Below are 17,048 nucleotides of genomic sequence, written 5' to 3'. Positions count from 1 at the left end.
TTTCTCTGTGGTTTTGGAGCCTGTCCTGGAACTAGCTCTTGTAGACCAGGCTGGTCTCGAACTCACAGAGATCCGCCTGCCTCTGCCTCCCAAAGGACGTTTCTTTACTGTAGTTCATTTTCTGATGTAATTCCCACGTTAAATATGTACCTTCTGGTTTATTTTCAAATGTTGGTGTACTACAAAATACTCGAATGGCATGCTGCCACTTATAAAATACTGTCTTATTATTTGCAGGTATTATTAATGTGAATTTTAATATTACCAAAACTTACGATTCATTATATCTGTGATGAACTTCACACATGCATTTATTTTCAGAACTTATCAACACACTTAACTTTTTGGATGATACACAAAAGGACTTGGCCACTGTGAATACAAATCCATTTGATGAACCTGATGTAACAGAATTAAATCCATTTGGAGATCCTGACTCAGAAGGTAACATGTCTGTTTATAAAAAATCAATTTAAATGTTTATCCACCTAAATAAATTTTCTCTTCTTAAAAATGTATGTATGCATGTATTCTTTTCTCATATAGAACATCTAGACCGCATTTCTCCCTCCTCTCCTCTCCTCTCCTTCCTATCCCTCATCCCACCTCCTTTCTACCCCAGATCCACTCCTCTATTTCCCGTCAGAAAAGAGCGGGACCCCCAGAGACGTCAGCCGAACATGGCATAACAAGTTACAGTGAGACTAGGCTCATACCCTCATACCAAGGCTAGACGAGGCAACCCTAAAGGAGGAAAAGGGTCCCACAAGCAAATCATTTTTCTTACCAAGTCATCTTCAACTCTTAATGCTTGAATAAGGGCTGTTGAAGAAGTGAGACTCTGTTTAATTAAACTCCTTGTTCAGAATAAACGCAAGGATGATTGACTACTGTCTACATCTTCATGACTGCTCTCATGAAATCTTCACTTGCTTTCAATTGCTCTGGGACCGGCTGGATGGAAACAGTGTTTCAGCTTCAGGAACCGCTCCTTCCACTCCTTCAGGGCCGTGTCATTTCCTGGTCTTTCTCTTCTAGGCCTTTCTCACTTCACTCCCAATTTGTCAGTCTAAATTAGTGAAGTTTAATTTTGTTTGTGAGCTATAGATTATGACATATTTAAAATATTAATAACTTACGTTAAATTTATAGTAAGTCTCAGGCAATAAGTTATAGCGCCGTTTTCTATAGATTAGATCTATAAGGCTTGAAGGAGTGGGGTGACGTGACCTTGACCTCTGCGGCCCTCCATCTTGTTTTTATTTGTGATCTTATTTTGTTTATTTTTCTGAAATGGGCTCTCTCCCAGCTAGAACTTAGAGTTTTAGGCTAGAGTGACAGCCCCGGGGATCTGCCCGCCTCCAGTCCTTAGCCCCTGCACACACCAGCAGTTCTGTATTAAGGCTGCCATGTAGACGCTGGGGATCCAGACCCAGGCCCTTGTGATTACACAAGCACTCACGACTGAGCCTTCAAGTTACTTCTCAGAATTTCAATAACGGACTTTTGGTTTCTACTTAATTATGTTGTTAGAATTGTCTGGCATAATTTAAATTACTTTTAATATACTATATTCTTTGGCTTGCTCTACTCTAGAAACCCCCTATTTTTATCACCAAAACTGTGTTCAAATTTGTTTTCAAATTAAAATTTGAGTGTTTTAAAAGTGAACTTAGTATAACACATCTGTGTGTTTACCTTCGTGATTTAATTCTCCCTCTGACGCTTTCTCTCTTCAGAACTGAGGACTGGACCCAGGACTTCGTGCTTGCTAGGCAAGCTCTCTTCCACTAAGCTAAATCCCCCGCCCTACCAAGCATGCTTTTAATACAGTACTTCAACTTGGTTTCTCTATGGTGTTCTTGTTCATTATATTGGCTCTGAAAGGTTAAGGTGGAACTGGATATAGCATAGCTCGGTGATAGAATGCACACGGCCCTGTCTTCACCCCCACCTGCTCTCTCCAGCAGCAGTGTATGAGGATATGTTGTTTACAGTCCAGAGGGAATGGATTGATACCTAGATGGTGTATTCTGGGATAGATACCAATCCATTTTTATGTTCTATTAAAAATCAAATTTACTCTGCTTTAATTTGCGATGGCAAGCTCTTGTAGTGAGATAAACAGTAATCCTGCACTCCCAAGTAGTTTAAAACTTTGGAAGTTTCTGTGCTATCACAGCAGTAGTAGACCCTTCGCACGCTGCCATGAGGAAGGCTGGAGAGAGCACACAGAGCCGAAGAGCATGAACTGCTCTTGCAGAGGACCCTTCTTCATTCATAGCACCCATCTCAGGAGACTCACAATCACGTGACTCCGGCCTTATCGTGCACGAATCCACGTGCACACATATGTGCATGCGTAATTTAAAACAAGATCAGTCTTTTAGGGCTGTCATGAGCGATTAGCAATCTCAAGAGGCAGGGTTCAAGAGTTATCATCCTAAAGAAGTAAGCAGAAATCCTACAATTCACGTTTTGTTGAGCTTCAGGGTTCCTTAGCTCTTCAACAATATATTCTTGTTTCATTAATGCTTTGTACTCTCAGCCTTGGAGTTCATTAATTCAAGACGCCTATTTTTGACAACATTAAAAATAGAGGCTATCATATGCTGTGAATTTAACCTGACTTTTGTGTTGTTTTATAGAGCCAGTCACTGAAACAGCATCAGCTAAAAAACACGAAGAATCTTCTTATAATAACAGCTGTAATCCCTTTAAAGGTGCGCAGACTCCACAGCATTTGAACCCATTTGATGAGCCCGAGCCCTGTGGAATTATCAAGGACTCTCCACCGCAGCCCACAAAAAGGAAAGCCCTGAGACCCGTGGACATGAGCAAGTACCTCTATGCTGACAGCTCAAAAAGTGAGGACGAGCTGGACGAGTAAGCACGCCTGTCTCCTTTGCTCTGATCGCAGCTCAGCTATGTAGTAGCGTAAGGAAGCCCTCTGAAGTCTAACCAAGTGGTCAGCAATGTTTATATACATTGCATAACTCACCCTGCTTCCAGAAATGCTTTTGAGAATCCTTTTTCAGTAAGATCCTGTCTCTGTTTTACAGAGATTTGGGGGGCAGGGGAGGGTGTATTTCATACATGAGTACACTGTGTTTACATCACTTCCCCTTCATTCCTCTCTCAAGTTCATGTCCTCTTCCTTTATAATTACACACAGACCAACAACAAACTAAAAGAAGAAAGGAACCCTACTGAGCCTGATTCATGCCGACTGCATACACATGAGCTGATCACTCTTGGGGCTTGTCTCAGTGGGAAGTTAAACTTGACTCCTTCCTTCCCTCCCTGAGTTGCCCTTGACCAGGGTGGCTCCTTGTGAACCTTTACTCCATCCATGTTGAATGTCTACTGGCTGGTCTGTGCAGGCGACAGTGCTGTTGCAAGTTTGTGGGCCCAGCCCCTGCCATGTCCAGGGGGCAGTCTCTTGCTACTGGTCATTAGAAGTTTCTTACTTTTTCTTTAAGGTGTATATCTGTATTCCCTAAAGCGACAAATACAGGAGAATGGTGATGGGATCTGGTTGGAATTCCAATTGTGTTTTCTCAACTAAACTCTATTATAAATGACGTTTAGATGTTTTTAATTGAAATTTGTAGGCATTTACTTCAATTCTCTTACAGTTCTGTTGGGGAACCATGGAGTCATATATGGTAGATGAGAAGACTTGTTCAGACACTTGACGGCATACTGCCAACATTTCTCAGTAAGAGACCACTATGAGCCAGGTGTAATAAGAGCTGACGTTTTACTCAGCTCAGGATGGAGATAAGAGGGAGCTGTTCACATCACACCCTGGCATTGCATGTGACAATGCTGAGGACCCTGAGTGCATTTATATAGCAACAACCAAACTTGCTTTCGCCGTGAAGCAATAGCACAGACTAGATTTAGCATCCCATCTTAAGCAACTAAAAATGGAATAAAATATTTAAAACAGTACTTTTAAGACATTGAACAAAAACTGCAGGGGATAATAATCCACAAGAGAACAGAAAAAAGTGGGTCCCACAGGTGTCCTTCAAGCTCACATTTGGAAATGTTTACAGTCTTTGGGGGGTTAGAAAAATTCACACTGTTCCAGAAAAATCTCCCTAAATTGGGGACACATAGTTTGGATTTACAGAGATGTCACCATCGTTAGTAAACCAATGTGGTAAAATCTGCAGATTGAGCAGCAGAGAAGAGAATTTCAGAGCCCTGTAGAGGGTTCTTCCTCATCCTTAGCTGAGTGTTGATTGGAGCATACGTGTGAGTAAATTGTCCATGAACACTTAGTTATGGGAGATTTTTTAGGATGGAGCATAGTCTGTTTCTCCGCTGAGCAGACAGGATGGTTTCCTAAAACATAGGACATGAGGTAGAATGCTTAGACATGCCTCTTGGGTAGCCATGTTAGCCGACACCACAGATCTCTCTGCTCTCCCCAAAAGCCTAATGGCAGGGGCTGAAGAATCTGACTAACTTTAAATAAGTTAAATAAACTGTGTTTCACAGAAGCCTAAAAATATTTAAGGTAGTGAGTAAAATACCCCAAATACAGTTTTCATACTGATGGCCAAATTTATCAGGCACATAAAGAAACAGGAAGACCCGACTATAATAGTAAGAAAACGGAGTCACTGGATATGGATACAGAGACGAAATAGAAGATGGAACTAATTAATAAGTACAGTAAAGTATCATAAATATGTTCTAGAAGTTTGAGAAGGAAGTGCACATTTAACTTACAGAGATGAAGTTTATAAGGTGTCTAAAGTGTGTGTGTGTGTGTGTGTGTGTGAGAGAGAGAGAGAGCGAGAGAGAGAGAGAGAGAGAGAGCGCGTTTTGATGTCATGTTAAATGCTGTACAAAAGGAAACATGTATTTTAACAGGAACAAGATTTTATAGTTCTGTTATAAGAAATATGGCACATGAATCATTCCTTGCCTGGAGTGCTTGGGCTTAGGGGTTCTTTGAAGTAAATATTTGGTAGGGGACAGAGGAGATCTTTAAAATATTTAATCATAAATAATATAAACAGTAATGATGTGCTTACTTGAAGTAGATGTCTGCTTTACTTGGAAAAATGAATATTAGTCATTAACATTTAAATATAGGGAAAAACTATTATTCCTTAAAAATGTAGTTTAATAGGAAAAATCTTTAAAATAGTAGAGGTAAGTTGAAATGACCATGATTGAAAAAAACTTCATTTGATAAAACAAAATTTGGAAATTTGATTTGTGTATGGGGAATAATATAACCCCTCTGCTGTAGGATGGTCAGCTCTCACTATTAGAATTGTGTACCTGTAGAAGTTGCATTTTCCAAAAGACATTATGTCAGTTGTTACCATGGAGCAACAGTAAATGTCTAGAAAGCACATCAAGCTAGCAATGATTGGGAAGGTAGGCACTTAGAGAAAAGCTTAAGGGAACTGTAATGACCAACTTTAAATATTTTGAGACTTTTGTTTGATAAAATGAGGAATTTGATTCTTTTTATGTTGTTTTGAAGCTGCGTTTCTAGATCATTTCCCATTTTACACACACAGACATCTGCAGGTACACACACAGGTTCAAATGTACATATATGTACACACACAGGTACACATGTATATACCCATGCACAGGTACACACATTTACATGCACACACAGATATCTGCAGGGACACACACAGGTACACACGTGTATATAGGCACACACATACACATGGAGAGCTGAGAAAGAGATTCTTACATGAGCTTTATGGCCCTGTGGCTACATTTTGAGAACACTCACATCCTCAAGTCCTTACAATTACAACATAAAAACCATCTTATTCCAAATCCGGATCAAAAAATTGGCTCAAGTTTTTATGCTTGTTTTCTTTGAACAGCTAATGTGTGATCGAAATGAAGTTTCTCATGGGTGGTGTAGGTGCTGAGTAATAGCCACACACCTAGAGTACTTGAGTGTAAATGCAAACTTTAAGTATTCAGTCATTCCGAGATGCATGGCTATTACATAACACACACATACACACCCTGCTGTCTCCTCTTAGCAAATTAAGGAGACAGCAGTGTTTACTTAAACTTTTTAAATGCCTTTGTAAAAACTAAAGTCAGAATACTAGGTGTTTCCTTTTAACCAAAGCCAGCCTTTTAAAGGTGTTCTGAATTGCTCAATCGCCTGGGGTTAGTGTGAGAATCCATGAAAAAGCCCCCTTTTAAAAGCATGCACAGAGGTTCTAAAGATTACATTTCCACTAGAAGAACTGAGGTGGCATTTATTTCTTGTCATTTCTCATCTTTTCTCTTGAGAGGTTTGTAGGTATGTTACAGTGACACAGATCTTCCATACTATGTTCTAACTTCAATTATAAACTTGTGACCTTTTACCAAGTCAAAGCTCTGTGACTCATCTTCCATTACCATGTTCTTCTTGTGTCTTGTGACCTAAAAATTGTATCGTCCCGGTAAACAGTACCAAGTCCTTTGGTGTGTAAAACGATCTGCAGAGGCCCAGCAATCCGTCAGCGCCAGAGAAGGCGTGTACTTTGGCTGCTCTTTAGTGTGTGTCCTTACACTGAAGGACTGCCCATTGCTCAAGTGTCTGCGTGTCTGACCTGTTGTTAGCAGTTGAGTTTCTGTGACAAGGTGGAAGCTGATAGGCTTAGTGCATCTGTGACCTTTTAACGATCGTATGCAGTCATTTCTGGTATGATGTGTGTCATTTTTTTAAAAGGTAGTCCCTCACTGAATTTATTCAGCTACATGTCTAATTAATTGTAAACTTTTTTCCTAGTGAAACATATGCAAAAGAAAAAGACTACAGATTTATTATACTCATACTTTGTATTTTCAGTATATTTTAGTTAATCCTTCATAGAGCTAACCAACACTGGTCATCTTTCTATAACTCCAAACAATAAGTAATAATAATGCCATTTACATTTTTGTTTATATTTTGCTACTTATTTAATATTTTTTCAGTGGATGGTAAGTTAGTGATATAACTAACCTATTTTTCAAATGCGTAGTACAAAGGTAAAAATTCTTTTTTGTTCAGTGATACAGAGAATGCCAAAATAGACAAACTCTTCTGCCACCCTATGTTCATGCTCAATGACAAGTTTAATAAACTGTTTTAATAGAATTTACAAGATCTTTGGAGCACTACAAAAAGAGCAAATTTGTGAACGAGGGCCATAAGGAGAATTTTACACTGAAAGTACAAAAAATATTTTCAGTAAAATCATAGAAGGAAATTCCCTAAATCTAGGAAAAGAGATGCCACTGCAAATGAAACACCAGTAAACAGCACCTTAAAAGAAACTGTCTGCACTCTAAACATGAGATATGAACAACCTGAGAGAGAAGTGAAGGAAAGGGGAGAGGGTCTGATGGCATGTAAGGGCCTCAGAGTAGCAGCTTTCTTTTTCCAGTTTTCAAAAATTAAAGGTCGCAGGCCTCCCAGCCCTACCTCATATGCCCACTGCCCCATGCAGCCTAGATGATGAAGCTAGCGTAGTTACCCTTCCCCCACCTGGAGCAGTCACCACTTCTGCCCTCCTGCCTACCGTGACCCACCTGGAAGCAAGAGGATGTCCAGTTCCTCCATACCTGGGGCGGCCGCACAGCTTCCTCCTGCACCCCCAGCTCATGAAGTTAGAGGCCACCCCAGCACACTCTTCCTCAGTTGCTCATGAGGTGAGAGGGTCTATAGAACTGTCACCATGGTACACTGATGAGGCAGAGACTGTGCCCTGGTGCCTTCCCGAGTAAGAGCACCTTCAAATCAATCTGCATCCTCCTATATTCAAAACACGAAATACCCCAGAACACTGAGAGTGGATTTAAAGGAAAGGAGGAATGGCATGACATATGACATATAAAGGCAGACCCATCAGAATAACAGCCAGTTTTTCTCCTTTTTTCGGCTTTTAAAACCTGTGCATTCCAATTATTAAAATCATTTGAGCAAAACGTGACACAGTAACTGAACTGCATTTTAGCAGCTGCAGGAACCTTGGGTTGTCCTGAGCATCATTGCAGATTTCAGCACACTCCACCAGCATTTCCATTCAGAGTGCCTTCTTTCCCTTCCCTGGCCACCAGGCAGGTGGGAGATGAAGGCCGGGCTTCCATTGTCAGCAGTTCTGATGCTTGATGTGAAAGGGGCAGCACAGTCCTTTAAGCCTGGTTTGAATGGAAATGGCTCCCAGAGGCTTATTTTTGAGTGTGTGGTCCCTGGTTAGTGGAATTGTTTGGGCAGGATTAGGAGGCGTGGCTTTGTTGGAGGAAGTGTGTCACTGGTGGTGAGCTTTGAGGTTTCAAAAGCCCATGCCAGGCCCAGTCTCCTCTGTCTGTCTGTCTCCCTCTCTCTTTCCCTTCAACTTAGGGATAAAAATAAGCTCTCGTCCCCTTCTCTACCACCATGCATCTCTGCCTGCTGCCCTCCTCCCTGCCAGGATGGTCATGGACTCAGCCTTTGAAACTGTAAGCAAGTCCCCCCCCCCCAATTAAATTATTTCTTTTATAAGTTGCTTTGGTCGAGGAGTCTCTTCATGGCAATAGAAAAGTAACTAAGACAAAAGTAAATACCTATAAGAAGTACTGTAAGAAGGCAATGCTTGTGAAATGTGCAGTGGACATTAGTGGTGCTTGCGTCATTAAGACTCGCCAGCTTGCTTCAGTCTTGTCTTTGAAGGTAGAGGACTTTTCTCTTGCATTTCTATCTTCTTCAGTTCCAACTCACCACCTGTCTCAATTTCGACCATATAGGTTGTCAGACCTGGTTTTGGAAGGAGTGGAGCAGAGGGCATGATGGGAAGAGCTGGATCTGCTCAATACCTGTGACACTGGAATGTCAACAGCTGAGTCTTTCATAGAAGCACCAAAATCCAAGACATGGAAGGGTGCATTTCAAGTTCTCAGAGTCACATCTGTCAGTCCATGCTTGTGCATACCACTCTGTCCTACTTGAAAGAGAAGGAAAACTTTCTATGACAAAAGTAGGCTAAAGCAACTTATGACTCCCAAACCAGCTCTGCAGGAGAGCACTGGAAGGAATAAGCTAGAATCCAACAGTAGGAGAAAGAACCCAGAATGCACAAACTCACAGAGACCAAACATTCTTTGGTCATTAAAAGGAACGTTTAGAGTGCTCCTAGAATTGCATGAAAATGAAAACAGAACATATAAGATCTATGGGATACCATGAAACCTTTCCCCAAGAGGGAACTGTAGAGCTCAAAGTGCCTGCATTTAAAATCATATCATAAACAAGCAATGTAACAATGCACTTTACAGCATTCCAAAAAGGAGAACCAGCCAAACTAAAACTAGTGAAGAGCAACAACAACAGAAAAATAAAATCAATGAAAAAGTAAGAATATTTCATGAAAGGAACAATTAATTCTTTGAAAAAATATACAATATTGACAAACCTTTCTCCAAAATACCAAAATAAGAGAGAAAAGACCTGTAATAATAAAACCAGAGATGAAAAGGAGAAATGCCAACAGCTATCAGTGTGATACAAAAAGTCATAAGGACATACCCTAAAAATATATTCCACCAAATTAGGAAACCAAAGAGAAATACATGGGTTTCTAAATGTATGCCAAAGTTAAACCAAGAAGAAAATTTTTTTAAATGTATCTATAACAAGGAAGGAAAGCGAAGCAATAGTTTTAAAAAGAAATAGGACAGATTTCCTGACCAAAAACAAAATAAAATATTCAAACCCAGACAAATTTGCTTCAGAATTCTACCAGACCACTAAGGAAACTAAGTGTTTCACAGATTATTCATAGGGTAGAAAAAGAAGGAACACTACCAAATCCTTTTTATGAAGCTAGCATTGCACTGACAGCTAATTAGATAAAGACAACAACAAAAATAAATTTACAGACTAATGCCTCAGATGAACATAGATCCAGAATTCTTCCTAGTCTACCTGCACGGCCTTACGCCAGTTCTCACAAGTGTTGTCGTGATGTTCACATGCATACATATATGAAATGGATATAGTAAAAAGTATCTGCAAACTGATTTCAAGAACACTTAAAAAAGATCCTTCATCCCAGAAAAGTTGGCTTCATTCTAGAGATACTGGGATGATTCAACAAAGCCACAGTAGTAAGAACAGCATGGTGTTGGCACAAAAACAAACACAGATCAAGAAAACAGAATATAGAACCCAGAAACATGGCCATGCAACTATAGACACTTTTTTTTCCTTTTAAGGACAAAAAACTCTGGAGAAAAGAATGTCATTGGCAAATGGTGCTGGAAACAGTGGCTATCCTCATGTAGAGTGAAGCCTGCACAAGTTCCAGCTCCAGGGTTGCAGGAAACAAGGCTAACAGTTGAAAAATGGGACCTTGTGAAACTTAAAGGTTTCTATATAGCAAAGAGAAGAGAATCTACAGATGTCAGAAAATTTCTGCGAGCTTTAATCTTCAGAGACTTAATATCTAGAATATAAAGACTAAGAAGACAGCACAGTCCGTGAGGTAGAGAACTGAACGCACTGTCCTCCAAGGAGAAATACCAACGGCTAATAAATGTGTTTAAGGATGTCCAACATAATTAACCATTGAGGAAGTGGAAATTAGAATTGACTGGGGATTTCCTTTGTCCCATTCAGATGGCTGTTATTAAAGAATCAGATGACAGATGCTGGCGAGGATGTGGGAAAAGAAGGGTCCACATTCTCTGTTATGGGATCATAGTGCAGCCACTATAAAGCTCTATGAGAGTACAGCATAAAAATAAAATAATAACAAAAAAACACATTTCTATTCTGTTTCATTTTGGGGGGAATCCCAAAAATAGATGCACTCCCCATCTTTTAAAGATGATTTTACCGAGTTCCTACATAGAGTAGTTTAAACTGCACATGATGGTTTTTTTTTAAAGGAATTCTCTTTTTCTTTTTTCTAGCTTAAAATTTTAATGATTTTTTTTTTCAGAATTTCACACAATGCACCCCAATCACATTCACTTCCCATTCTTCCCAGGTCCCCACCCTCAAACCCTTGTGCCCTCCCTGCAGAAAGAAAAAAATACACCAACTCCAATTTACTCATCTACCAACTCCCATAGGCTCCTTAGAGCATTAGTGGCCAACCCCTTAAAGAAGACTGAGTCCTTCTCCACCCCCACCCCTGCCCGAAGCCGTCAGCTGTGAAGCGCTACACTTCAGCATTACCATCACAATTTTAAAGAACTCTCAAATGGCTTCCTGTCTGATCTATTTGGTGTGTATGGTGGGGGGACGTGATGGAGGGAGAGGCGGCCACAGAAGCCTTCAATGTCTCTCATTCTCAATTATGAGTCTGTAGTTGGTACCACTGCAGAAGAAGCGTTCCTGTAACAGCAGCACTTGGCTTTGGAGGCAGCACAAACCGTGGGTGTAAACAAGGCTTTCAACTGCAGCATAGATCACAGACATCAACATGGCTTTTGGCAGCATCACCATCTACAGACGCCAACATAGCCCTCAACAGCATGGACTGTGGACATCAACATGGACTATAGGCCTCAACCTGGAGCCCAGGCCACAGACATCCACAAGTCCTCTGGTGGTAACATGGACCATGATCATCAACATGGTCTCAGGTGGCAGCAAAGATTACAGACATCAACATGGCCTCTATCAGGAGCATGTGTCCCTCGACAACATGGACCACAGGCCTGCATTATCATGGCCTGCAGAGGCAGCATGGACCGTAGACACTAGCATGGCCCCCCGGGTGCACAATGGACCATGAACACCAGCTTGGCCTCTGGCAGCAGCACAGACCATGGAGGTCTTTCAAGGGTGCTTCATCTCAGATGTCTTGTTGCTCAGGGCCAGATCCTGCATGGGCTGCAGGCAGCTCCACTCCACCCCTGCTGGCACCACCACTCAGCATCGTCCACAGCCACTCTCTCTACTGCACACGCTGCTCCGCTCTGCCCTCTTTCCTTCCTCTCCAGTGCACATTCATCCATCAAAGTAGCATTGCAGACTGCTGTGCGTCACACAGTATATATGTTTTTTGCCCATACATCTTTGCATGCAAATACTTATTGCAATGAGTCATTGGTCTGGTTCAAGGTTTCTGGTTTCTGGAACAGACTGTTGCTGAGACCCATCTCACGCATCCTCTTGTCCAGAGTCAGGGTGACCTTGTAACGGGGCAGAGTCTGCAAGAGCCCCAGGCTGCTGCAAAGCTCCCAGCCTTCAGAGCTGGCCACCCCACTATCAGACATGACCATCATGCCTGGAGCAGCAGTGCCTCCAGGCAGGCCGGGTACAGGCCCTGCTCAACAATGTCGTGCTCCCCCATCCTCTGCATCCTCTACAGATTTCACGAGACCACTTTTTCAAAGCATCTTCCCATGAGACCTGCCCTTCTTAAGTTGTTCTGGTGACTGTGCATCTCCCCTCATAGCCCCTGTGGGTCTCTCAGGCTGGATCCTTAGAGTGCTGGTGACTGCTGCCATCACCATCTTGAATCGAGTCCTTGCCTCGGTTTGCTTGTTGTTTTTTTTTTTTTTTAAATCTTTTCTAAATCTGGATTGAAATGGCCCAGAAGATAAAAGTCATTATTTCAAACTTTTAGGTTTCACTGATTTGGGTTTATTTGGGAATGCAATTTTCAGAACTGTTTTTGAGAGAAATTTAATGATAATTTTGCTTTCATTTAGATCCAATCCTTTTTATGAGCCCAAGCCAACTTCTCCAAACAATTTGGTCACTGCAGTTCCAGAAGGGGAGGCTGAAAGGAGAGTGAAAAGGAAGGCCCCTGCCCCGCCAACCCTCCCAGCCAAGCCCGGAGTCAGTGGAGTCAGCGAAAGCCAGGTCATTCCTACAGGGAGGGAGCGCTCCACTTCTCCCAAGGTAACGGCTGCTGATGTTTACTCCTTCACACAGTCTGCTTCCGAGTAATGAAAGCTACTGCTACATGATTTTTAAAGGCCACTTTGGTGATTTAAAAGTAAACCTTGGGTCTGGGAAGATGCTCATTTAGTAGTGCTGGTGTACAGGCATGAGAACTTGAGTTTGTACACAAGCTGGGTATGGTGGCATATTTGTGATCTCGTCGCCAGGGAGGTGGAGACAAAGCGTACCCTTGGGCTTTGCTGGGCAGACAACCTAGCCTAATGGGTGAAACTCTGTCTTAAAGACAACAGCAACAATGCAAAACAAAATAGCAATTTTAGCCTAGCATGATGGCACACCTTTAATCCCAGCACTTTGGAGGCAGAGGGAAGTGGATCTCTGAGTTCATAGGCAGTCAGGGGTATATAGTAAGACCCTCTCTCATACATAAAAAGAATAAAAAAGTGTACGGCACCAGAAGACTACATTCAAGATAGTTCTCTGACTTTCATATATGTGAATATACATGTGTGTACACACTTAAGTACACACACACACACACACACACACACACACATCAATCCACATGAACAAGCTCACACATGTACACATATAAACAGTAAATTAGTGAATAAATGTAAAATTTAGGTAAATTTATTATACTTCACTGAGTTATATGTCTGTAAGCTGATGGTTTTGCATTATGCATTGTATACTGTTTTGCTTGTTTGTTTGTCTAATGAGCTTGTGATTGAGCCTGTGGTACTGTGCATACTCATCCACTGAGCTAGTCTATAAGTAGAATTGAGTCTTTGAAGGAGACTTGAAAGCAGCCTCATACGAGTAGCCTATACTAATGTAAAGGAAGGGGGAGAAACCACCCATGTCAGATGTACTATGGATAGGGTTTCATAGCAGTAAGTGCTTTGTTGAAGAATTTCAACATTGTTCCTTTTACTTATGTTAGAACTTACTGTCTCTCTTGAGGAAATTTTATGTACATTATTTACATGGAAATGTAAAACACCGTTGGAGCAATTTATAAAACAGTTTGGTTATCCAGGACTAGAAACAATTTATAAAACAGTTTGGTATCCTTCATAAGGTTGAAAGTTAGTTGGCAAATTTTTCTAGGTTAACTTTTGTCCATGGGTATATGTATTGTTGTTGTTGTTGTATTAACTAATTGTCTTAGATTGTTATGCAAAAAAAAAAACCAAGATAGATATGATCCCAGAGATAAAATGCAAGGTGCCAGTAGAGACAAGAGTAGACCTTGGCATTTTCACTAGCTGGTGTGTGGAACCATGATCATTTAAGGCGTCTGGCCATGAAACTGACTTGAATTCCTTTTTCAGCACCGCTCTTGTGGGGTGTGTGTTTGCCACCTGTTCTTTAGCCTGGATTTGCCTTGGACGTGTACACGGGGTAAATAATGCACCACCCCCAACAGACAAAGACTAGAACAGAGAATATATATGTTGAAACTGTGTGGAGGTGCATGTCTGTAATTTTGTCCTTAGGAGGCAGTGAGTTTGAGGCCAGCCTGAGCTACATGAGATCTTTTCCACATAAATAAGATAAACGAAAGGTACTGAAGTTGAAAGATCTGTTAATTTTCAGACCATAAGCTGTACTAGTGAGAGAACTGAGAGATCACCTGAAAACCTCACTGGCACATAGAACGATCAATTTCAACACATTTTTGGACATGCATACTGTGTGGCTCAGAGAGGGCAAGACAGGAGACGCCTATGGCACAAAGCTTGGAGACTTCCTGTTAGAGCACTGCATGTGTAAACTTGCCCCGTGCGTCACAGCGTGTGACCGCCTCCCTTCTAGTCCTGGAGCATGACCGCGACATAATCTGGTTTTTGTTTGACTACATTAAGTTTTTGGCATAGGGGCTCAACTGTGTAGCTCAGGCTGGCTTTGAACTCATGACCCTCCTACTTCAGCCTCCTGATTGCTGGGTTATAAGCAGGTGCCACCATATCTAGCTCCAGATAAAACATCTGATAATTGTGCCTCAGTGCTAATACATCCTTACAGTCTCAAAGAACCAGCAACCCAGCATCAAGAACATCATTGAGAATTTTCTCACTGAGTTTAATAGAAAGATAAAAATGCTATTTTTTTTAAAGAAGCCCCAGGAGAAATACAATGTATAAATTGTGATATTTGGAAAGTTGCTCTTTTAGATCAACTAAAGTAACCAAACTAAGATCCTTAAAGTTTCCCAGCTAGTGAGATTAAGTTACTATTTTCTCTTTATATACAAAAATTCCCTGTACAGAAAAAGCATATGAATAAGGTAAAACATTATTACTATGGGTTTCAGTGATAAATGACAAATTCAACATATTTACTAAGTACCCTTATAAAGATTAAGCTAACAGGAAAGGACAAATGGCACTAATTTGTGTGGCATGACAATTTTAGGGTGCACTGCTGGTGATAAATGCAAAAGAATCAGCGATGAGTTTATTCTTTATTACATGAGGAAGAGGACCGATCTGCAGCAGTTTCGTGGAGTTACCTAAACAATGGCATTGTCCTTTTCAACTCCTAACGTTGATAAATTACCCTGTAATATAACAAGCACACCAAACAAAAGATGCAGAGTGCACAGCAGGTCCCAGCCTTGGGTGAGTCAAAAGAGGAAGCTAAGCTATGAAACTATGGTGTAGGAAACTTTGAAGGTCATGAAAGTACAGACTTGACAGATGAACAAACTAAAGACTTAGCATTCATAAAATTTGGTAGTACATACTTCATTCTTAAAGAAATGTTCATTCTGCTGTCTTTCAAGGACCTGAAAATGAGTGATTACTTTGATTTCACAAAGAAAAAAAAAGTTTAAAAATCTTTGCCGTCAAAGAACAAGATTCTTGCCTATTTATCAACAGTAATGGCCCTAAAGGGTTCCTGCCTCCAGAAGTAGTGCTCGCTCTCACTTGACCATGTTTTTTTTTTTTTTTTTTTAGTTGGGGACATGAAACTTTATAGAAACAAAAGAGTATTTGAAACAAATATTAAATTATAAAGAGTGATTTGATTGATCGTTGACAAATGAAAGAGGTAGCTATCACAAAAAGTGACGATGTGAGTTAAAATACTAATTTTATTTGGCTCTAGATAAATAACAAGGCCTTTATTATATAGTAACCTTTCTGTATGTTTGATTTTAAAATTTGTGAAAAGTATAACAATTTCAGAATAGGAAGGAGTTCTTGGAGGTACAGAAAGAGCCCTTAAGTTGTGGGAGCTGATAGCGTAACCGGGAGGTGATGAGGCCAGAGCTTGTGGTTTGCGGTCACTGAGCGTGGCAGGTGCTGACCAGCATGCACCTTTGAAAGATTTTCTTTAGAATTCAAGGTGAAAATTGAGGTAGAAATTTTAGAAGGAAAAATTAAAAAAAAAATCAAGGTAGAGTCAGGACATGCATCCTCTGTATAGGCTTATACATATGAGGACAGGTTAGGAAAGTATTTATCAAAGAAATAGAATTTTCTCTCTGGAGAAAGACTTGAGGCTTTAGATATATATATATTGAGACAAAGTGAATAGAGTTGAGATTTCCATCTAGACATTCTAAATAATGTGTTTGACTTTCAAAGGCATGCATATTAGTATAAGAAAAAATTTTAATAGCTTTCATAACATTAAATTCTGAAAACAGGAAAGAATATTTACAGAAAAAGTATCTGAAGGGATTTAAAACATCAAATATATTAAAATTCATGAATTAATGATAGTATAAAATTGCCTTTGGTAGTCAATAGGACCTTAGCTCATTCACCGTGTTAATAATGAAAGGAAAATGCTGAGCTATTTTTCCTGAGTTTCCTTTGTTAACTGTATTTCAAGATAATTAAGTAATTCATGAAGGAAAGTTTTTTTCAGTACAAGAATTCTGACTGAAATACAGAAAGAAATTATTTCATTAGAAAACATACTCCTTCATAATTCCTGATGAGTTAGTATATCTAACACTAATTGGCATGGCTGTTAAACCTATCAGGCTAAAATTTTATAAAACATACCAATAAATCAGGCTGCCAGTAGGCAACCATAATGATCAGTATAATATCATTAAGAATTGGACAGCCAGTCTGACCCTAACAGGCAGTACATAAACAGCCTGGAAGTATTCTTTTTTTTTTTTTTTTTTTTTTTTTTTTTTTTTTTT

The 17,048-nt window shown here is 40.3% G+C and overlaps 1 protein-coding gene across 8 annotated transcripts in view; it reads left to right on the top strand.

Annotated features, from left to right (window-relative positions):
• Ehbp1 (EH domain binding protein 1) overlaps positions 1–17,048 on the top strand; it is a 282,868-nt gene that overhangs the window by 146,639 nt on the left and 119,181 nt on the right. For 7 of the 8 annotated variants that reach the window (XM_026788929.1, XM_026788928.1, XM_026788926.1 and 4 more), the window contains 3 exons: positions 322–444; positions 2,649–2,886; positions 12,682–12,874. In XM_026788929.1, coding sequence (XP_026644730.1) covers positions 322–444; positions 2,649–2,886; positions 12,682–12,874 — 554 coding nt within the window. The remainder of the gene's footprint in view (positions 1–321; positions 445–2,648; positions 2,887–12,681; positions 12,875–17,048) is intronic. The other variant, XM_026788925.1, reaches the window with a different exon arrangement.

This window comes from Microtus ochrogaster, unplaced genomic scaffold, assembly GCF_000317375.1.
Source record: "Microtus ochrogaster isolate Prairie Vole_2 unplaced genomic scaffold, MicOch1.0 UNK9, whole genome shotgun sequence".
Taxonomy (NCBI): Eukaryota; Metazoa; Chordata; class Mammalia; order Rodentia; family Cricetidae; genus Microtus; species Microtus ochrogaster.
Note: the sequence above shows the minus strand (reverse complement) of the source record. Positions and strands in the feature narration are given on the sequence as shown.